The sequence below is a fragment of the Grosmannia clavigera genome (assembly GCF_000143105.1).
Source record: "Grosmannia clavigera kw1407 unplaced genomic scaffold GCSC_142, whole genome shotgun sequence".
Classification (NCBI taxonomy): domain Eukaryota; kingdom Fungi; phylum Ascomycota; class Sordariomycetes; order Ophiostomatales; family Ophiostomataceae; genus Leptographium; species Leptographium clavigerum.
In genome coordinates, this window is record NW_014040799.1 from 244,199 (window position 1) to 266,620 (window position 22,422).

At 47.2% G+C, this 22,422-nt stretch overlaps 5 protein-coding genes across 5 annotated transcripts; 3 read left to right on the plus strand and 2 right to left on the minus strand.

The window, feature by feature from the left end:
• Positions 1–4,756: 4,756 nt before the first annotated feature.
• On the minus strand, positions 4,757–6,126 carry CMQ_5457 (uncharacterized protein; the record flags this gene model as incomplete). The annotated part of the gene is made up of 4 exons (XM_014317414.1): positions 4,757–4,853; positions 5,721–5,785; positions 5,869–6,021; positions 6,082–6,126. 4 exons carry the CDS (start codon positions 6,124–6,126, stop codon positions 4,757–4,759), a joined length of 360 nt encoding a protein of 119 aa, XP_014172889.1.
• Positions 6,127–9,298: 3,172 nt separating this feature from the next.
• On the plus strand, positions 9,299–10,722 carry CMQ_5451 (chaperone protein; the record flags this gene model as incomplete). Its single annotated transcript, XM_014317408.1, has 2 exons — positions 9,299–9,457; positions 9,535–10,722. 2 exons carry the CDS (start codon positions 9,299–9,301, stop codon positions 10,720–10,722), a joined length of 1,347 nt encoding a protein of 448 aa, XP_014172883.1.
• A 2,159-nt stretch (positions 10,723–12,881) lies between these two features.
• Positions 12,882–13,922, plus strand: CMQ_5412 (arginase; the record flags this gene model as incomplete). Its single annotated transcript, XM_014317369.1, has 2 exons — positions 12,882–12,965; positions 13,026–13,922. The coding sequence occupies 2 exons, from the start codon at positions 12,882–12,884 to the stop codon at positions 13,920–13,922; spliced, it is 981 nt and encodes a 326-aa protein (XP_014172844.1).
• Positions 13,923–16,160: 2,238 nt separating this feature from the next.
• Positions 16,161–17,992, minus strand: CMQ_5439 (endosome-associated ubiquitin isopeptidase; the record flags this gene model as incomplete). The annotated part of the gene is made up of 3 exons (XM_014317396.1): positions 16,161–16,350; positions 16,413–17,776; positions 17,840–17,992. The coding sequence occupies 3 exons, from the start codon at positions 17,990–17,992 to the stop codon at positions 16,161–16,163; spliced, it is 1,707 nt and encodes a 568-aa protein (XP_014172871.1).
• A 2,765-nt stretch (positions 17,993–20,757) lies between these two features.
• On the plus strand, positions 20,758–22,243 carry CMQ_5396 (vacuolar sorting ATPase; the record flags this gene model as incomplete). The annotated part of the gene is made up of 3 exons (XM_014317353.1): positions 20,758–21,404; positions 21,474–21,888; positions 22,022–22,243. 3 exons carry the CDS (start codon positions 20,758–20,760, stop codon positions 22,241–22,243), a joined length of 1,284 nt encoding a protein of 427 aa, XP_014172828.1.
• Positions 22,244–22,422: the final 179 nt, after the last annotated feature.

The window sequence follows — 22,422 nt, forward strand, 5'->3', positions numbered from 1 at the left end:
TTTTTTTGTCGTATTTAACTGTGCATGGATCTCGATGCCGACTGTCAGTTCCCAGCCAGGAACGGTCTGGCCAGTATTTGGCTTCTCGGTGTGGCCGAAAGCTTTTCGAGCTCTGGCTTCTTCTTTCAGTTGCTTGCGGAGGGGGGCCGGGACAGAAGTGACCTTCGGCGAGCTGATAGCGGACGGGGGGGATAGACCGTTTTTTCTGGTATTTGAAAACCAGTGCCGATGTACAATGGACGCTGTTGACGCGGGGCGAGATTGCGGTTGCTGCAAGAGAAGCGCAAGACGGTAGGGCATACCTATGAGAAGGCACCTGCGCGCATCTTTGATAGAAACGCTGGCCATTAGTGTTCTGGCAGCAGCTCCCGGTGATCCTCGCCTGGCATCTAGTGATGAATGAATGTATCTTAGTTGGCGAAGCCCTGGAAATCGTGTGTGGCACTCAAGCATTCACCTCGTGGCGTTTTGCTTTGCGGCCCGAGCGTTGTAGGATTAGGTAAGCTTGGTCCACTCCGTCGTACAGATTACTAGAGTGGCGGACCATGCTATTAAATAGCGACCCTACGTGATTGGCTTAGGCTCTGATTCCGAGTTTTTCAGTACGCTTTTCAGTACAGTACACTGTGGAGCCATGCATAACCGATACCTACGACGTAAAGCGGCTAGAAATTGTAAGATTAGTATGCCTTATATGCAAAACACATTTCGTACCTAGTGAGTTGTCTACATACGGAGTACGGAGTACAACCCGACCATTCCCACAAAAGCTAAGCCGACCATTGTGGGTCTATTCTCACTTAATAATCATCACAGAAGTTTTTGCCTTAGGCTCATTACTACGGAGTATTACTCCATATGTATAAATCAAACTGCCCAGAACGACTATGACTAGACACGATTAAACCTAGCGTATGTCGCAGTCTGTTAAATCACTCATAGAATTAATATGTACGGAGTACTCCGTAGGTGTTAATAAATAGCGTTAAAAGTTGCAACAAAGTTGCAACTCATTTGAAACTCCTGCAAACTAAGTAAGCCTTCCCATCCCCGCATTCGGCATAATGAGATACTAAGAGATCTCGATACTAAAGTGGCAACTGCCGGAGACCTCCAGTTTCTTCAATCATCCCTACTTATAGACCTGGATTCAACACTAAGTGCGAGTGTCTTGATGGCTGTAATTTACTGGCCATAGTTTCCCACTCCCGTCCGGGCCCCAAATGCGATGCGTGCCACCAGTCTGACTGATCATAGTCGCAGCGTTTTGCAAGTAGTTTCGAACATTCGAATCGATTCGACAATCACTGTGCTTGATGAGTTCCAGTCGTAATAATAGTACCTCATTTAGGAGCGCCGACCTCTCAGCTGAAAGATTATCTCGTCTATCAGACACAGCTCTTTCAACCTCCTCTAGCTTCGTGATGGCGGCTTTAGTTCTGGCACGGCATTTGGTGGCGGCCATACGGTTCTTTTCACGCTGGACAGCTGGCTCAGCTCCTACTTGGCTCCTTCGACACCCTAGTGTCGTCTGAATCAACACCGTATCATCCAATTTACCAATGCCGTTGAACGTATCGCCGCTCTCCGCCTGATCGATTTGGAAGTGCATTTCATCAATCGAGGTTTGCCGATACACCAGCTGTACAGGTGATGTAACTGTAGAAGCTTGTAAATTCGAATCGGGAATTTCTGCCGATGATTGATGTTCTTCACAGCGGTCCACCTGATTCTTTTTGTCGTTTTGGAACGATATGGGCTGCTTGTAGGCATGACTTATATTCTCGCTGCTGTGGTTTACTTCAAACGTATTGCTTTTTTTTCGTGAAGATATGATCCTGGTACCGGACTCCTGATCGCATACGTTGCTGCTATGATCAGGACAATAGCCCAATAGCTCTTGAGGACTGTGCGCTTTTAGCCCGCGCGCTCCTAAAGAAGCAGATCGTCCAAACGAATTCGCCGACATGTATGGACTACAGCGATCCGTAGCGGGAACCGGAAAGAGGGCGGATGGAATTGCTTGAGAACAGGTCGAAGTGGAAGTTGGCAAAAAAAAGGTTGCATTATGGGCGTAATAGTTGCCTGTATTCGAGTTGAGCAGTGATGAGATAGAAGCGCTGCCACTGCTAGACACCGAAGATGCTTGCCACACAGAGGAAGCAGTAGGACAATGCATGGCGATACAGTTATCTGGGATAGAAAACATACTATTTTCATACCGCTTTGGGTCGTCTCGTCCGATTTGGCGCCTCATTATTATGCTATCGTCGTCGAAGCTGTCTTCCACTGTCTCGAAAAATTCGTCTTTGTTACCGACAACTAAAACAGAAGATGTTAAAAACTAGGTCGTTGAGCTACTGTTGGACCTATTACACCCAGAAAATCAATTACGGTCGAAGAATGTACCCGTACAAATTGTGCCAAGAAATTGAGCAACTTGAGGGATATTTAGCAGGAGTTGAGAAAGGGTCAGTTTCTTGCTCTTCGCTGAAATAAACAATATACAATACTGAGGGCGTCGCCTTTTCTTCAAAAGACTGAAGCTGCTAGCCTTATACGTAGGCGGATGAGGAAAGAGTGGGTGCAAGGCGTATCGGGATAACGGGGGCATACCTACCAGCTACGTCGTACGGAGTAGATGTGGGTGGTAAAGGGGAAGGAGAGAAGAAAAAGGGCGACACAGCTGTCGATCCCAATGTCAGGGTGACGTTGTATTCAACCGTACGGAGTAATCTTAGTCTTACTCCATACGTCGTAAATACGGAGTAGTACTCCGTATTTTGCATCTTTCTGGAAGGCTAGAGGACAATTGCAACGCTTGTTTGAATGTGCTAGGACGAAGCCATAGAGTCAAGGCATGGGAATGGCTCTATTTTACGCCTTACGGAGTAATAACAGCTCAAGGTTGCGCTTCGTTTTTTCTCTGAGCTTTTCGCAGTCAGACCTACTGTTGCTGAAGGTGACGGATCGAAGAGGGTTAGAAACAATGGCTAACAAATAAACGTATTTCTAAGGTACGGAGTCTAGAGAGCAATCTACTTGAATATGATCATTTTCTGTGTTGTATTATTGCAAATTCGAGACTGCGACGTATTATTGTAGCACCTGTCATCTGTTTGCACGAGAGCCGTCAACGTGGAGCTGGTGCATTTTTTTTTACTACGGAGTACGGAGTACTGTACTGGCGCTTAGCCAGGGGAATTCGGACAAACCATAATAATAGGTCCGTCGGTATCAGGTGTTGACATTTCATAAACATCCACGTGCCTTATTCGGCAGTTTTAACAGAAATAACTACTGATACGACTCCGTGGGGGTAGTTTTGTATTCTCCTCCTACGGAGTATTACTCCTATTCGGTTCTGTGATTAATATAGTTGAATAAAACTATCGGAAATGAGCGACTATGATGTATTTTGTTATTCAAGTCTGCTCTAAATATACATATAGCAAATCGTAGTATAGTTACTTAAAAGGACAGCAGCAGCGCAAAATGTAAGTTATGACATAGTAATCGCTAGAAATGCGCATTTTTAGGTCTGACGTTTTCAAGTTGCACTCAAGCTTTACCATTAATTGTATTTTATATTTTTCCGTACGGATTCGGATAGATCTCGAAAGATAGCCACCGAAAAACAACGTAAGTACCTTACTTGTAGATTTTCCATACCCTCTACGTCTAGCAGAGGCGGAAAGCTCAAGCACCCTTCGGAGAAAGATATAGGCCTGAAAAATACACTTGCAAGGAAAGGCAAAGACCAAATGATGACAAGCAAAAGGTAGCCTTGCAAAGGAAATCCGGAGCAAGCTGAGAAAAAGGACAGCATTGTCGTGGAAGAGAGCTTACTCTGTAGAGTTGGCGATATCAAATTAAAGCAATGGCCACAACGGCCGCTGCAACCCCAACCATTGATTGTGAAGACCCGACACGCCCTGCCCTCGCTGTGACAGCAGAGATCGAACCCGTTGCAGAATCGGGAATCGAAGCCGATGCGGATGAGGGCGTAACAGGCGTTGTAGCCCCTATTGTTTTTGATGTTGCGATGGAATTTTCAGCAGTCAGAGGCGTTGTAGCATTGAAAGTAATACTACTCCATAGCACAAGAATTACTGAAGTAGTCGAGCTTGTAGCAGGAGACGAGCCAAGGCTACCGCTGGCAGGAGAGCCACTGCCAATATTGGCAGCAGATATGCTAACAGAAAGGGCAACAGCGGGAGAAATTCCGATAAAAGAGGATCTGGCAGAATATACGTATGTAGGAGATGCGGCTGCAGCATAGGGTGCCAATTGTGAGGCGGTCATAGGTGAAGTTACTGCGAGTAAAGTCTTTGCAAAGGTTGCAGTTGCTGAGGAGGTTGTGAGAGGGAGAATTCCAGCATTGTGAGTGGTAACAAATAATTTTTCAGTTAAGAAAGTTGCAATAGGCGATTGAGTTGCGGCGCTATTTGTGTAGACAGTTGTGGCGATAGCATAGCTCTGTATTGAAACGTGAGGGGTCTGACCTTTTTCCATGGTGTACGACGTTGTCTCGTAGATCGTCGAGGTAGTTATGCTGTTTGTGGTCGGGACAAATATGGCTGTTGGAGCTGGAGTGCTATTCGAAGAAGTCACTGGGTGAACGGTTGTAGTCGCAGCGTAGGTCTCGGTAGTGGCATGACCAATTGGACAGTCCGTCACCATTGTGGGACACTTGGTCACCGTATATGTCTGAGTCGAGTAAAAAGTTGATATAGTAGAGGCCGTATTTGGTGTGCTAGGAGTCGCTGGGATGCCACTTGGTGTCGAGGTCGAGGAGTTGGTATGTGCCACGGTACCAGTGACTGTTGCGCCTGTAGTTGGCATAGTAAAACCTGGGCAGAAAGTTGTCGTGACAGCAATCGTATCGGTAGTGACAAGACTTCCTCCGGGACAATTAGTCACTGTAGGAGCGCACAACCTGATGGTGTACACAGTGGTTAAATATAACGTGTTTGTTGACCGTGTCTTATACGAGCTGCCCATTGGCGCAGTCTTAGAAGTCGTGGCCATCGAAATTGAAGTCGAGCGAGACGAGAATATAGGTATGCGAGAAGTACTAGGCACCGAACGTACTGGCGCTGAGCTGTCTGACACATAAGGAGTTGTGGTGGAAACCAACGTAAAGTTGGTGAAAGAAGCCGGAGTAGAACTAAAAGGAGAGGAGCTCATATGTGTGCTCGAAGAGACAGATGATATCTTACAGGGCGTACTAAGTAAGGACGAGCTAAAATATGTAGTGCTAGCAGCATATCTTGTAGGGGAGCTTGTAAAAGAGCTGGTTGTAGTTGGGGGTTCGTCGCAATGGGTAGAAAGGGCAGGAGGCAAGCTAATCGGCAACGTGCTGACTGTAGATTTACCCACAGCCGAAGACTCCTCGCAAGAAGTTGAGCCAAGCGGAATCGAGCTAGAAAAGGCTGAATTGGCTAATGGCAAGCTTTTTGGTAGGGTGCTAATAGTTGAGACCGTAGTAGAAAACTCCTGGCAAGATGTTAAGCTAACGACAGGCGAGCTAGCTGGTGACGAGTTGCCCGGTAAAGTGCTCGCACTGGAGCTGCTTGTAGTATTATACTTCTCGCAAGAGGTTGAGCTAATAGAAGTCGGGCTCTCTGATGTAAAGGATTCTTGGTAAGAAGCCGAGGACGATTCAAAGGAACCCATATGCGTGCCGACTGGGATAGAATACTCTGTATAATATGTACTCAATGATGTCCATCCGGTAGGGGCCAAGCTGATCGGAGTCGATGTTTCTTCCCATGGTGATGTGCTGGTCTTGTGGGAGCCAGTAGCGGATAGCCGAGAAGACGTTGTTGTGACGACCTTCAGAATACAAGAGCAAGCATAGCTTACCTGGAAAGGGTCACCCTGGCAGTTGACCCAGTCCGTAGGATAGGCAGCTGTTCCTGTGGAGGTGACAGTAGTGGCAAGGTAGGACCGGCAATAGGCCGTCGGGTTCGGAACATGCTTCGTGTTGATCATAGCCCGAATGCAGTTGTTACCTTCCTGCCATGGTATCAGTTGAAACTGTCGTGATGGACATTGACACAGAAAGTTGCCACTTACACAGTTGGCGTGGGCACTGGTCGCAGAGATGACAACCGCGGCCATGCTGGCTTTAAATAACACCATTTTTACCTTGTCGAACCGTTTTCGTGTCGACGTAGAAAGGACCAGAGAGGAAATGAAGCAAAGGGGACGTTCAAGAAGCAAAAATCAGCAGCGAAGTGGAATGCAATTGAGGGTTGTACAAAGTTGCATAGGCCTCTTAAACTGTAGATTGAGTGGTTGGGGAAAGGAGTAGAGGATAAAAGAAAAGACGGGACAGAAGATTTGCAGGAAAGTAGAGCAGTATGAAATATAAGACGAGAAAAGCAGGGTCAGAGAAGCTTTATATGGCATTGAAACGCATTACATAGCTTTCTCTCAGTTGCTGGCTCTATCAGGGCTAACACTAACTTCACAAAGGTTATTTCATCATAATTCTCTGTAGTGAGTGGGCTCCACGCAATTTTCCCTATCTTTCTTTGACGGCACTTCATCGTAAGCTTTATTGACGATCCTCAAAGGAGACGGCGTCGCCAACAACGTTTTGGTCATCCCCTGATCACCGGGGTAGAAGTGGGCCGATTGTGTGATATGGATTGATCGACAGGCGTGATTTTCGGCCGGGGGGGAGTTAATACGCTGTGCAATTTATGCCGTACGAAGAGTTATGCTGATTTCTGCAGGGCAAAAATGGTAACCTGTCATAGAAACTGTGAGTACAGGGGAGCTTGTGCACCATAAACGAGGATACTTAGTAGCGAGTATTCACAGAATCACGTGTACAAGATAAACTTTGGAAGTGTCACTAGACATGCATCCTGTATTTATACCTGCTGTCGTGTCATCGTGGAGGTTCGGCTCCTTTTGTCCTACAGGCTATCAGACGAACCATCAAAGAGGGGACAGGGACTTCAAAGCAGAGTTCCGAAAACGTATAGCTTGAAAAAAAAAACCCAGACAAATCCGGCAGAAACGACAGAAGTGGGAAGCTAAAAGCAAAATATAGGGGAAGTGACAATGTTACTAAATTGAAGGAACAACGTATCTTACCAGAAGGACATAGCTCCCCGACGCTCGTTGAATTATAAGCGGCACACGTGTTGTTGGCCTTGAGACCTATTCGGTCATTTCCAATAGCTCCAACCTGCAATAGTTGGTGTGTTAGGAAATATTATCACAAGCCTGGCTAGCATTCACTCTCCCGTTGGAAGGCACAATTGGATCGACAATAGGCGTACTAACACAAGTCCTTATCTGCTTAAACATTGCATGCCGCATCAGCCGTTGTGCACCTTTAATCATCAGCTCCCCGCAAATCTACTACATAATGCGATGTCCAAAAGCTTAGAGCGGACAGAGGTATGTATGGCAGGAAGGTGAGATTATTAGTGAGGAAAAAAGACTGAATTTGATTCAGGGTGATGTTTGAAGTAATCCGAGGAGAGCCGTTTGTGCAGAGCACAAATATACTATCTGTCGTCTCCTACGACAACATCATGCAGGGGTAAAGTGCACACGCTACCGTCTAATTATACGACGTATCTCAGGCTCCGTACTCCGTACGTCGTGTAAGTATCTCATATTATTTGGCTTGTCTTGGTTATCGGGGTTTTAAGTCACCTTCAGAAGATAAGATGTGATGTTTTTCTGCGGTGCTCGTGAACGCTTTTCGTCGCCTCCAATCGAGCTCATAAAAGGTATTACATAGACCAACTGAATGCAGAGTATTCTCAAGTGGCTTTTACACCTCTTGGTGCAGACACCACCTACAGCGTATGCTTCTCTTACCACCTCGGCAAACCAAGTCCGTTCGAATTTGTAGCCGGTCGTTCTTACAACCAAGTACTCCGCTAACTCCGAAAACCAACAGCCCGCATGCTTCCGCTAGAACATAATGCCTCGTATCCTGATTGCTTTGAGACCTTGGTCGGCATTGCCCGCCAATTCGCCGCATTCCTCATGTTCATTCTCCTTTCGTCTCTTAAGGCTTTGAGCTGTAAAGGGACAATAACATAAATCAGGATTGAATGATTCTCGGCACGCCAGCCACTGTAGGGCAAGCCACCAGATCCATCTGAATCCTACTCAATTCCCCGGGGTTTGATCTCAACGCCTAGCAGCCAACTACGAGTGGATTGCTAAAGCCTCGTAAGACCTTACTTCGTACAAAGTACCCGCCAATCCCGAGTGTGTTATTTGTACTCCGTAATGTATTGCTCCTTTAACTCAAGAGGGCTGCATTGATACGTATATTTACGGAGTATTACAAGACATGTACATCCTACATGACAAGTTGTTATGTGTGTAGTATGTTGTCATTGACGACATACTACATACATAAAGTAGGGGCGGAGAGAATGCGGCGTTAGGCCGATCGTGTTTATAAAATGAATTTGCAGGCTTGACCAGCTGACAACTTTTCAAACTTAGGCGGGGGTAGATTAATTCGCACCTCACATATAATTGACAGGTTGTCATATGAATCCTCGAGGATCCTACGGAGTACAAGTGGCAACATCTAATGCGGAGGCTGGTTGTGTCAAACCCGATAAAGTACTCTGTATCCGCCTTCCAGGCCAAAAAATTCTTCAATGCTTTTAAATCGCGGTGCTGTCTCAATCGCCAGTGGCTGATACAACTTGTGATTTTAAAACAAGGCCTCTTGCGTAAGTGATATTGTCTTTGTTGTTGATCCAAACGAAGAATCGTGAAGAGTAGGCTTCTGTTATTTAAGGAAAGATCAATACTAAAATTTCAGGGAGTGCACTTCTTCATTGTCGTCAAGTGCCAATGCACTTCAGGTTCCACGACCCACAAAAATTCCGAAGACAAGATGTTTTTCAAAAAACCGCGCTTCATTGTCTGGCTTTGTCGGCTTTTTACAGACATAAATCTACTTCTCTACCAGGTTGAGTAACATATCACGAATCCCCATAGTCTACTGCAACTTCCAAGTCATTCATTCTTGTAAGGTATATTTGACTTCAAGTGACAACGTTGTACTAAACTTGACGAAGCTGTTTCCGCCAGCCTTGAACAGGCACAGTTTGATTCAGACACCATTGTTGTCGTCTCTTAACTTTTACCTAGAAGGTGACCCTCATTTTTCAATCCCCGCCGCGGGCAGACGAAATCCTTTTCTTGGCTGCGGTGCGTTTACACTTATAACAGTTCCTAATCATAGTAACCGCGCTTTCTAACGACAATCAAAGTACTTGCGGCTCGGCGTTCAGTAATGGATGGTCTTTCAGCAGACGAAGACTTCTATGCCATTCTCGAAATCGCGACAACAGCAGATAGCTCGGCTATATCAGCGAGCTACCGGCGCTTGGCAAGACTACGACACCCGGACAAGAGCCCAGGAAATCCTCAGGCTACTGCTGCATTTCAGAAGGTCCCCCCCCCTTCTCCCCTTCTTTCTTTTCGAGACTTTATTAACTCTCCTTTCTAATCGTACCTAACTGCGTACAGCTCCACGAAGCATACTCCGTTTTGATAGACGCCAAGAGCCGGGCAGACTACGATTACAACCACCTACGCCCATCGTGCAGAACTAAGAGCCCCAAAAACAAGAAGAGATTTAGGTACAAGTTCTACTCCTTCAATATTAGTGAGAAGTGGGAACGCCGATCAAGCTCGAACCATGACGGCCCTTCTTCGCCGCCGCCAATGGTAGACTTGCTAGCTCATGGTATTCAAAACATCCGCAGACAAGTCAACGAGGACGATACCACCCTAGTCAGGGAAAAGGCGATCGCGAAAGATCTTGTAGCTCGGATAGATGGTGTATGGAGGCAAATCCATGGGACCGAGGAATCGCTAAAACAAATGGACGACGAGATTTTGTTTCTTTCAAACAAAAACAAGCTTCTGGGGTCGGGTTACTGTAAACTCGATGACCTGGCAACAACGGGAAGTGGTTCATGGGCAGAGGGGCGCAAAGTCGTGCTGTTGGAAAAGCGGCAATGTTTGCAAAGTGTGATGGTGCAGCTTCGCCAACAACTGGAGACATTTGCAGCTTTGTTAAGAGCTCATATCACCAAGTCCAAGGAATTGATATCCAACAAACTTGAAAAAGAGGAAAAGCTACACGCTCTTTGCAAAGCTTGGCGAGCACGAGAGTTTCACGGAGGTGAAGAAAGTGCTGAGTCGGATAGTTGGGGCGGATGGGACGGCTGGTGCTGCTGGGATCGCCATGAAACAGATACCAGCTGTGAGGAAGACAAACGTGAAGAACAAAAGAAATGGTGGGAGGAGGAGGAGGTAGAGGGATGCAGCAGCTGGGAGTCTTGGGAATCTCCTGATATAAGTGCGGCGGGAGACGACTGCACTAATGGAGCTGAAACGACCGAACCCGATCTGATCGATCTCCAGGAAATGAACCATGAGAATAGTGCTGGCTTCCAGGTTGAGAGCAATCAATTTGGAAGCATGGAAGATGAAGAAGATTCGGTTTCGTCGGCAGGGCCCATATGGACAGATGAGTTTGATGTGGACCTTGTGAAGCGAGATGGGAACAACAGTGTGCCTAAAGAAGGCGGTTCTCGACACGCTTTGGAAAATGCTTGGTGGCCTGAGGCGGACAAAGATAGAGAAACTGCTCGGGGCTGGGAGATATATGAAGACGAACGACGACAGGCTTCGTGGCAGGAGTGGTAGTAAGTGATGTATCGTAGACAAACAAATGGCATTTAGGTTGCTTGAAGTGTACGGAGTACGGGAATGATAAATTTAACGCTATTTCGTACAATTGCAGTATTAGGGTGGCGAGCTCTAAATAAGCCGAGTAACTTACGTTGCAATTTGTAGAGCCCACTGTTACCGGAGTATCATATAACTCGGCGGTGATCAGGTTAGCACCAATCGGGGAGCAAAAGCATCTTAGTATGAATCATAGCCTTTGCCTGTATCAAGCGAATCCGCAGATCACGATGGCGGATCGTAACGTCTTGTAGGTGCTATAAGAGTTAGAAGCAACCCTACAGCCAGTCTGCCTATTATTTTTTGTTGTAGTACTTGTAGAGGAGCACGTTATTACTCCTTACAGTTAACAGCACGCTTAATTGCTGTCAGATTTAGGTTACTATGTAGAGATCTCACTATGTAATACGAGAGTACAGTGGTGGTCTAATTAGTACGGACCACTAACAAATCAATCACCTTAATTTTGGTAACTCCGCTCCAGAAGACTCCATTTATCGACTACATTTTATTCTAATAATCCGTCTCGAAGCGGTCCAGAGCGCGATTGGCATAACTATGGTAAGATATTTGAACGTAGCTCTAGTTCTGGTTAGAAGGGGGAAAAAAAGCGGATTGTATATTTTTTCGCAACGCTAAGCCCCCGACAATGGACTTTCTCAAGTCGCGTTTTGTTCAGCTAGTAATATGCCAAGGTTGGCTACATAGCATGGCACAAAATGCGTTGACGCCTTAATACCATTGCGGTACATTACGACTGCCTGCAATTGCTAAGTATAAAGGCCCCTAAGGCACCAGACAGGAGACTGTCACGGCCCGGCTTCAGTTCGCCCCAGAAAGGATAAAATGTACTGTAACCTGACTATTAGAAAAAACACTCGTTTGCCCTTTGACCCAGTTCGATGTTCTGGGCTCAGGTTTTACATAGTATACTTGTCCTTCCGGCTCAGCCGATCTATATATGTAAACGGCCGAAACAAGAGAATTCGTTCGACGGTTTTTATGGTCATGTAATCAATTTTCTAGGAAGGAGAAGCGTTCGTTTTTTACGTTGATTTAGCATAAACTCATATCGACAAACTTACTCCGTACTATATGTAAAATCCACCTTGCGTTTTTTATGGATAAAAATCCGATTGCTATCTTAGCATATCACTGCCATCAAGTATACCTAATAGTACGGAGTACCTTGCCACTAAACTCGTTAACTGATGCACGTACTGTTACGAGGGAGCTGTCATATGCCAAGCATCTGTGTTTGGACGATAGTCGAGGGCACTGTCGCTTTGGGTAGCGAAGTAGTGATAATATAGTTTCTTTCTTCACTGGTTTCCAAACCACACCGTGGAAGGTATCTTAGGTTGTGGGGCTTTCCGAGATAGAGACCGGTTTAGGAAGAAACCTCGGCTCCTAGCTTTCTGACTTTCGCAGTTAATCAGCCACAGAAACGTCGCAAACGTCAGGCGGTCTGAAAAGTATGCTATTGTTATAATTAGGCCATAACCCAATCGGGTACACCTGCACTTAGGGGTCTAGCATAAGGAGCAACTTCACTTAGGGGTTTAGCACAAGGAGCACCTTCACTTAGGGGTCTAGCTCCAGCGACTGGCGTGGCACATGTGTCGACGAGGAACAGCGTCTGTTACCTAATGGCGGTCTAAACTGTCCAATCGAATGTGAGACAGCAAGCTGTGATAGCAGGGTTTTTTGATAAGAAGCCAGGTGGCAGAAGATCAAGAATTTCGATTAGGCCACACAAGCCGGGACAACCTGAGGGGAAGAGAGGAAGGAGCATGGCATTGATATAAATACCCAGAACCTGCCTGCATCTATGACTCGGCCGCGTTTTGCAATAATTTCGGAGAGAAGGTTCGGTTTCGAACAAGAACTGCATCAGTAGCCTCTAAATCGAGAACAAGTCTAGTTTATTTTTGGATTTATCGTGTTGCTCGACCATCCCTGCCCTCAAACGACGTCATCCACTACCACATTCAGCACAACGAGTGTTACGCGACACCATAAGACCAAGAGGAAGAGCTTGATTTTTTCTCTCGAGCTTCAGAGGCATTTCCAAGCCCATATTGACACTTCTTCACTCAGAAATATCCCAGGACACCATGGCCACTTCCATGGCGAAGTCTAAATTCCTGAACAACCAGGAGAACCTAGGCATCGTCGCTGTAGGCTTCTCTGGGGGCCAGGTAAGCGGACATAAAAGATTATGTTCAATTTGACTGAATGTGTTGTTAATGATTGCGCAGTGCAAGCCAGGTGTCGATGCCGCCCCCTCAGCCTTGATCGAGTCAGGCCTCCTAACCCAGCTGCGCGATGAGCTCGGCTATAAGTTACACGGCGATGACACGGTTCACCTCTATTCAGATCTCGTACCGGAGTCTGACCCGGATTACCGTGGCATGAAAAACCCACGCGCTGTCTCTGAAGTCACACGCCGTATCGCCGACCAGGTCTACGAGCATTCCCGCCAAGGCCGATTGACTCTAACCCTCGGTGGCGACCATAGCATCGCTATAGGCACCGTGGGCGGTACTGCTAAGGCTACCCGCGAGCGCCTGGGCCGTGAGATCGCCGTCATCTGGGTCGACGCCCATGCTGACATCAACACCCCCGAATCCAGCGACAGTGGCAATATACATGGCATGCCCGTCGCTTTTTTGACCGGGATAGCTGAGGACAAAAACGACGACTATTTTGGCTGGCTAAGGCCAGAGAACCGCATTAATGTCAGCAAGTTGGTGTATATCGGCTTGCGCGATGTTGATGCTCCTGAGAAACGCATCCTGCGGGAACACAGCATCCGCGCCTTCAGCATGTTCGATATTGACCGTTACGGCATCGGCCGCGTCATGGAGATGGCCCTCGCTCATATTGGCGCGGACACGCCCATTCATCTCTCGTTTGACGTCGATGCTCTCGACCCAATGTGGGCACCGTCGACTGGTACGCCTGTGCGCGGTGGCCTTACGTTACGCGAGGGTGACTACATTTGCGAATGCATACACGAGACTGGCAGCCTTATTGCCGTCGATCTCGTGGAGGTCAACCCCAGCTTAGCGCCAGATGTCGACCTAGGTGCACATGAAACTGTTCGTGCGGGCTGCTCTATTGTGCGATGTGCTCTCGGTGAGAGCTTGTTGTAATGGTCGGTATGCACAGTGAATCGAATGGATAAGTGTGAAGCTCTGGAATAGAGCGCACTGTGACCGTTCTGACTAATGTTAGCAAAGCGGCCTATTATTGGTCAGAATAGATAAAAATGGGGAGCAGCCCCAGTGAAATCTCTGCACCAGTAAAGGCGCGCCATATACTCCTTTCTAGCTAATACATCACGCATATCATCAGCCACAGTAAGCAGACCCATACAGTGCTTCGTATCCCCTGCCATTAGCATCGAGGTGGATGGGGTATTATTCGCGCCCCTTGTCAGGTATTTTCAGGCGCGTCTTCAGATCTTTGCCACTGTAAACAATCGAGCAGTACTTCTAACGGTGGAAACGGTCGCCATTGCACGCCTGAAAGCCCCTGTCAAGTAAGGCTGCCAAAGTCGAGCGAGATTTTGCCACCATTCAGATCTGGTGAGTGCACCTGTGGCGAGTCCGAATAATATCCCATCCACCTCGATCAGTTGTGACAATAAGTTATACTTGGGTATTGAACTTTGGAAATAGGATCACGAGGTGTGAGAGTATCATGAGCCTCAGCAGTCGAGTTTTATGGATGGCCCATTCAGTTGCTCTATGATGTATCTAGACTGTCGTTGTATGCTACAGTTTGTGACCACTGGGAGCACGAGTTCTTGTACAGCACCTTGAAATTTGTACAGCAATACTCCGTACGCACACCTAAAGGGAAACCCCACATCTGCCTTGCTACAGGCAGCGAGGCGTGTGGGCATGTCTCAGGCAATTTCTGTTCAAGCTGAATTCGGGTTGCTCCTTGTCTTACTACGTAGACACCAAATCTGAAAAAATAATTAACCTAGGTTCTTATGTCGGTGGTCATTGGAAGCCCTTGCTATCTATTATCCAAGGCATATGGATGCTAAATGCGCGCTCGACCGGTTTGCCAAACGAGTTGCATGCATAGTCAGATCCGAGCGGCGATGTGCTGTATGAGGAGGCGTCGCCATCGTATTCACAGGTCGATGTCATGTCATGATTCTGGGGGTTCGATTGGCCTGCTTTTCGGTTCTCGGACGAAACAACGGCGATGCTTTTTTATCAGAATGATGCTATCAGAATGATAACTTATGAGGACGGACAAAAAATCTGGAGAATTCTGGTGAGCAAATTCAGAGCCGAGCCGAGGAAACTTGGTATTGACAAATATATGATAATGGCAGTTGTCGTTTGCTTGCCCACTCTAAACGTGTTTTTCCATGCGTACGAGTATTTCTGGGGACCACTATTATGCCAACACAAAAAATAAACGAACAATATGGAAGCTTCTGGAATGATAGGGGAATACGCCAACGCAAAACCAGGAAGAATGGGAGCACTACTATGGGAGTTAGAACCAGATAGATCCTGTAATACAGATGCCGTATACATGAAGAAAAAACGCAGCACAGAGGCAAAATAGACCATAGACACGGTTGATGTTGCTGATATTGGTGCCGGTCTGATGTCAAGGAGTTGGCCAATGTATATGCATATTGTAGCTAGATGTTGCTTATAAACAGACTGGTAGCTGATAAAGCCTCTTCCAAAGGACTAGGATTACAAGGTTGCAGTGCGGCTTATCCAAGAGAGGCAAGCTGACAACGGCTCGCATTGCTTTTGTTTCAAGGCAAAAAATCAGAAACGCCGTTGGTATAGCAGATGTTTTGTACCGTATTGTTGGATCTGGTCACGACCAGTTGGTGTACAGTTTAGGCTACTAATATCAATCTTAGCACAAGATGTTTCAAGATATGAGTGCTCACATAGGACGTCTTTGGATATACGTCGAACTCTACTTCATAAATTATTGAAATAAGATAGCCAGAAAGGCATGAAAACTAGATCGAACAAGACAGACAGCCATACTTTTTTTTTTTTGCTTTCGAAAAGCTTCCCCAACAGAGGCTCGGAAGCTATTGAAGCCGGCTGGGGTATACACAACTTGAGACTATGTATGGGCCGTAATATACACTAGCAGCACTTCCTACACAGCCTAGAAGGACGAGAATGACGTAAAGGCCGCGCAGCAATTTATGAAGGTGGCTCATGCTATATTTTTGCCTCGCCTTTCTGTGTATGTGTGAAACAGTTGAAATGATGGGCCTAAAGAACTTGAGCTTCATACACTGTCCGGTCATAAGCCTAAAGCTTAAATGGGTTCCTGTAAGCATACATACAGGAGACATCAACTGGTGGACATGCATCTATAGACATCGCCTAAGCTTCCTTGCGCAGGTCATGTATTCGATACTTCATACGCGATGTGACGAAAACATGCCCTGGAGGATTCTTCGCATCTACGTAGAGGGCGTCCGCCGGAAGTGAATGCTGATGAAATGTATCGGTTTTCTCGCAGCCTAGAAGATGCTGCAATCCTGGTGGCTTGGTAAGGCGAAATACACCCCAGCTAGGTATGTTAGAAAAAATATGTCGCATTAGGGGTGGCACTGAAGAGACCATAATACGCACGAAGGCTCATGGCTGGGTGAACACACAATGGCGATGCTCTCTTCCATCATGATCTGGTAGCCAGCTTGCGTGTGTAGATCACGCGAGCTCATAAAACAAGTTTGTGTTGGATGTGTATGTATCCATCCTATTTGAAGTAAGTCTTCCTCGTCAAAGAACTCAAATGTTGCTGCCTCGTTCGTGGTCTCACACGTGTCTGGGGTGCCATATTGCTCAGGGACTAGCAGGCACGTAATAAAAAGCGCGTTGTTGATGTTTGTGCCACAGAGAATGCCACACGTCTCTATGCCTCTGTGTGTGTTTGCTGCTGCCATGTGCACGAAGTCCTTGCGCAGACCCTCGGGCACAAATATCGGTCGTATAGGCTTTCCATCTTCCAAATAAGCAGCGGGCCGGAAAGTGATTGTCCCCTTTTCAGGGGGTGATGCAATGCTATCTACCTTTGGTGGTAGACGCGGAGGGTATGGTGATGGGTAACCACTGGTTGGTGAAAAAGGGCGATGTCTAACTAGCTCTCCGGATGATGGGGCCAACTCCCTCCGTGGCGGAACAGGTGGAGCGGATCGATCCAGCAGAGATACGGCATAGGCACCTTCATTTGGCGGTAGTTGAGGCCGCACTCCAATCATGCCAGGAGGGGAGCCGGTTTCCTTTTGGTCTCTGGCTGATTGGCCCGTGTCATAATGCGGAGGGGCTGACCTCGAAATCGATGGATAGTGGTAAGCCATTGGCACAGGCTGATTTTTTCGATCTCCTAAACCGACCAACTGTTTCCAAAATATATCGCCCTCCTCGCGACGATCCAACCGGCGCCTCGCTTGCTCCATCTGACATCGCATCTCTCTCTCATCAGCATAACCATAGCCGGTTGATTCTTCTGCCACCGTAAGTGGACGCCCAGTACCGAGCTCACGCCCAGCTCCCCATCCGATATCCCCCTCTTTTGAAACTCCATGGCGGCGTGTGTCTTGTCTTCGGCTCAGCTCCTCTGTTGCAAGATCAACTGCAAAGTCCTGATGGCATGATGCATCGAGGAGGGTGGCTTGTGCCTTGATATTCCACGAAAGTGCGGCATCCCGCGCAGCAAAATCTTGATTTGCTCCTTCGTATTGGGCATTTGGATTCAAAGTAGCTTCAGGATGTTCGGCAGTCCATCGGTTTCGCGCCTCAATCAGATCTGGCTTAATGTTCTCTAGTTCCACCAGCACATCCTTTATTCTCCTCTTCGTTGTCTTCAGTAGCGTACGTCCTCTTGGTGTTCGGGCTTCCGGGAGAGAGGAGACTTTATCGAGGTAGAGGATCGAGAACCGAAAAAGAAGCAAGTACGCCTTGGCAAAGTTGCGCTCGTTCAAATAATTTCTTCCCTATAAATAGTAGTTATATGAGTATCGTCATGGTGGTAGATCGCGTAGCCACACCAAACGTACCTCACGATACAAAGTATCCAAAGCACCAATGTAGTTCTTTAGCGGGATCAAAGGGTTGAACTCGAACTTTTCGGCTTCCTTAGCTAGCTCACTTGGTTCCAGTGGAGGAAAAGCCGCCCGTATTTTCACGGAAGTCCTAGACTCGAAAGGCATACTAGGCTTCTATGCTGTCAGGATTGCCGACAATTAGTCGAGCTCTCGCAGAGCTGGCAAAACACCCCTTGCGCGTGTTGTTATCGAACCCAAATCTGACGCTCAGGGTACCCCTCTGTTTTGCCACGATATCCGCAGATGACTAGCGTATAAGCCACATATGTCGCCACAGTGGCGAGATATGTATATATAGCTGTGGCGTCCAATCCTAACCCCCTGAAGCTAAGAGACAATGCCTGTCAACAGCATCCACGTATCAGCTGTGGCCCGATGGTGTATGTTGAGGCCCCACGAACTGACCACCTTGCTCGCAGTACGGAGTATACCTTGGAGGATCATTCAAGGCTACAAGAGTTCCAATGCATTCCCAGTCTAAGGCACTAGACCATAATTTGTATAATTCCGGCGTCTCAATAGGCCAACCGTCCTCGGTTTCCGTCCCCGTTTATTGCTGTATCCACCCATGCATCTACTATTATCCAACTGTACTCCGTACGGAGTACGAGTACTACTCGTACAAGTATAACCACTGTTTACTCCGTACCATGTAACGTATCTAACTATTAAGATACAATCAAGAAAGCACAGACAACGGAAACAACTGCTGTCAATTTACCAGTAGCCCCCACACCCATACATAGCATTCTCACACTCGTCTGTGGAAAGTTGCAATATATCGTAAGATACGTTGCAAGGTATTTCGCATTCTTCGTTCCACTTCTTGCGTAGAGCTGCCACCCCGACTATTATAAAAGCAGCCAGGAGAACTACAAAGTTGTTGGCATGCTTTGTAACTATTGCATCTACGAATATCTCCCAAAGCATCAACCTAATCGTTTCTTTCGCTTTTCGCTCTTATTACTTTATCTACATCCACAGCCATGCTTGGTAAATGTCATGAGAGCTTCCTACAAACACAATGTAGAGGTGTGTAGCTTACTACCATCAAATTTATTCACCTTAAACTGACGGGTGACACGCTTTCTAGGGGCCATGACTCTCCTTCCATTGTTCTTTTCGATCAATTCGGGCCAAGTGTACACACAGAGCGATTCTCCCCTTCGGTCAATATTGTACCAGATCTTAAATCAGATCTCGACGGCTGACAGATGCCTTGTTTTGTTTGCGACACAACCTACAAAGAAGTATATTGTGGACGCCATATTTGACGTTGAAGCTCTGCCTCTAGTGAACGGAGATGTCCCTCGCGCAGCGGAACTGTTGGGCCCCCAAGAGAAGGCTCGCCTACTAGCGGAGGGTATTTCTAGCTGCATCGCCCTCGCCACACGCTTGTCTAAACTGGACATCGAAATCACTGCCGACATTCTTAGGCATGAATTATGCAGATTTTCGACTTCGAAACAGCTAGACTACATCAGACATACCATGGAACAGAGCCACCTTTTCAGCAGTTGCTTAATGATGGATCAAATGATGGATCTGATCATGGATGCAAGCCATGAAGATAACATGGACGTGCGACCAGAATGCGCATCTTTCCAGGACTATGAGGTGGATGCATTCAGCGCAGGTTATGAGCGACCTTCTAGAAACATGGGCTTACCTTGGGGATTTACATTTATGGTCTTGAATTAGAGATGAAGACGTAAATCACTGATTGTAATAATATAGGAGTCTAGTATGGCTTCGGCATTGCTTGTATGTATTCATGGCTTCAGTCTCTTTGACAGTTTCTAGAACTCCTCATCCTTGCTAGCAACGGCATATCATGTACCCGATTTTCCCGGTGCTGCACCTTGTGCACTGCTTTGGATGGTCATAATCTGGTCTTTGACCTTGTCAAGTTTCTGGTTTGATTCCTTTATCTCTCCATCGAGCCGATCCCTACCACACCTCGTCAGTGGAGAAAGATTCAATAGATGACAGCAGAATGTCACGCACATTTCTTTTGTAATGAAATCCAGACGGCCCACCACAGTACTGTCTGCCTCGATTTTATCTTGTTTCAAGAGTACTGGTCCGACAAGCTTGTAAATGATCTCTCCATCTTTTAACTTGTCAAATTCCTGCCGCACATCACATTAGCCTCGTTTCATTTAGATCTATACGGCCATCTGGAGGGAGTAAACCTTCTTGACTCCCTCATTCTCAGTCCTCTGCGCGTTAAGCCTTTGCTGGGCTGCTATTACTTTCTGCTGGTCTGTACCAAAGGTAAGGTCAGAAATAATTGATATAGTATGAAGAGCAAGAATATAAATAACCACCTTGTTGAAGCTTGGTGAACTCATCCGACAAGCCTTGAAGAGCCCCTTGTACCTCTGCTGATGCCATGTATGAAGTTTCGAGAAGGACAGCGCTTTAAGCCTCTTACCCTTTGCAGTGTTGTTTTCCCGTTATTCAGGGCGTCCAAAAGCCAGAGACCGATTTATGGTCGGAGCTTTTTCCTTCGAGGTCACAAGATTTCAGCACTTGATATAATGTGTGGCGGCGGCGGAAATTGTGGCGAATAGCATCTAGAGCTACGATCTGTGGCGCAATCGCATGGTTACCCCGCCAAAACGGACTTTCGATCCTCGAATATATCGCAGCCTTATTATCAGCACCAACTTCTCAACTGTGGCGCGTCAGCACGGAGCAGACAAGCGGTATTTAAGTTGCGCTGGAATTAGAGTAAACCGGGTTTACTTTTAACTTATTTTGAAGCTGTCTAGGACAGCTGCCCGCCCTATCATATCTCTGTTTCGTTTCCCTCCCAGACAAACGCCCGACCACGAGCTGACGGCCTCCACTGCGCACCAGCGACCATGTCCAACACCGATTTTCTAGGCAGGGCTATCGAACAAGTGCGTAAGGCAATTGAGGCTGACAATTCTGCTGAATATGAAAAGGCGTATCAGCTCTACTACTCCGCCTTGGAAATGTTCATGTTAGCGCTCAAATGGGAGAAGAACCCAAGGTCAAAGGAGATGATTCGCCAGAAGACTACCGAATACATGGACCGTGCAGAAAAATTGAAATCACACCTGTCTGATGTCGATGCCAAGCGAAAAAAACCGGGCATGGTCGGTGCAAACGGAGCTTCGACGGCCGGTACTGGCAAAGGCAAACAGGGCGGAGAGGACGCTGGCGGCGACGGCATTGACGAGGACAGCAAAAAGCTACGCAGTGCATTGGCTGGAGCTATCCTACAAGACCGCCCAAACGTGAAATGGGATGACGTGGCCGGTCTGGAGGCTGCTAAGGAAGCGCTGAAGGAGGCTGTTCTGCTGCCTATCAAATTCCCACATCTCTTCCAGGGCAAGCGGCAACCATGGAAAGGCATATTGCTATATGGTCCACCGGGGACAGGCAAAAGCTATCTTGCCAAGGCCGTAGCTACGGAGGCCAAGAGTACGTTCTTCAGCGTCAGTAGCTCTGACCTAGTCAGCAAATGGATGGGCGAGAGTGAAAGGTTCGCAGTCTCACCGCATATCAGTCTTGCACCTTGTTCGTTATAACTAACTTTGACACTTACTTGAAGGTTAGTCAAGCAGCTTTTCAACATGGCCCGCGAAAATAAACCGTCTATTATATTTATCGATGAAGTCGATGCGCTATGTGGCCCTCGTGGCGAGGGCGAGTCCGAAGCGTCACGGCGCATTAAGACCGAGATGCTCGTCCAGATGGACGGCGTCGGCAAAGATAGCACGGGTGTGCTCGTCCTCGGTGCTACCAACATTCCCTGGCAGCTCGATGCCGCGATTCGGCGTCGTTTCCAACGTCGAGTTCATATCAGCTTGCCCGACCTTGCTGCCCGCACAACCATGTTCAAGCTTGCTGTCGGCGAGACACCTACTACTCTGAAATCCAACGACTACCGCGAACTAGCAAAGCTCGCAGAAGGCTACTCTGGCTCTGATATCAGTACCGTCGTCCAGGATGCACTTATGCAGCCTGTTAGAAAAATTCAACAGGCGACACATTTCCACCCGGTAAACAAACTCCTCCCATTCGATGGCCTGCCCTGCCTCAAACGCCACGCCAGTGGCACGCGTGCGGCACATCTGAAACTAATTGATTCTGCTTCAGGTTATGCTCGATGGCAAGCGGAAGTTGACTCCCTGTTCACCAGGGGAGCCAGATGCCGACGAGATGACTTGGGATGATATCGGACAGGACGAATTACTTGAGCCGACAGTAGATTTAAAGGACTTTATAAAGGCTATCAAAGCCAGCAGGCCAACAGTATCCAAAGAAGACTTAAATCGAAACGCAGAATGGACAAACGAGTTTGGCAGCGAGGGCGCATAATGGAAGAGGCACTTAGCAAACATACAGGTAGTCCGGCGTTGTTAGCGTTCAGAAAGTAGACGAAGTTACAGGATTATCTGGATTTTGCACAACGTTCAACGATACATGTGAGCTGAATGATCAGGGGCCATGCTCGGTAATTCTTGGTTACCATATTATGCGTTGCTGTAATCGCTCCA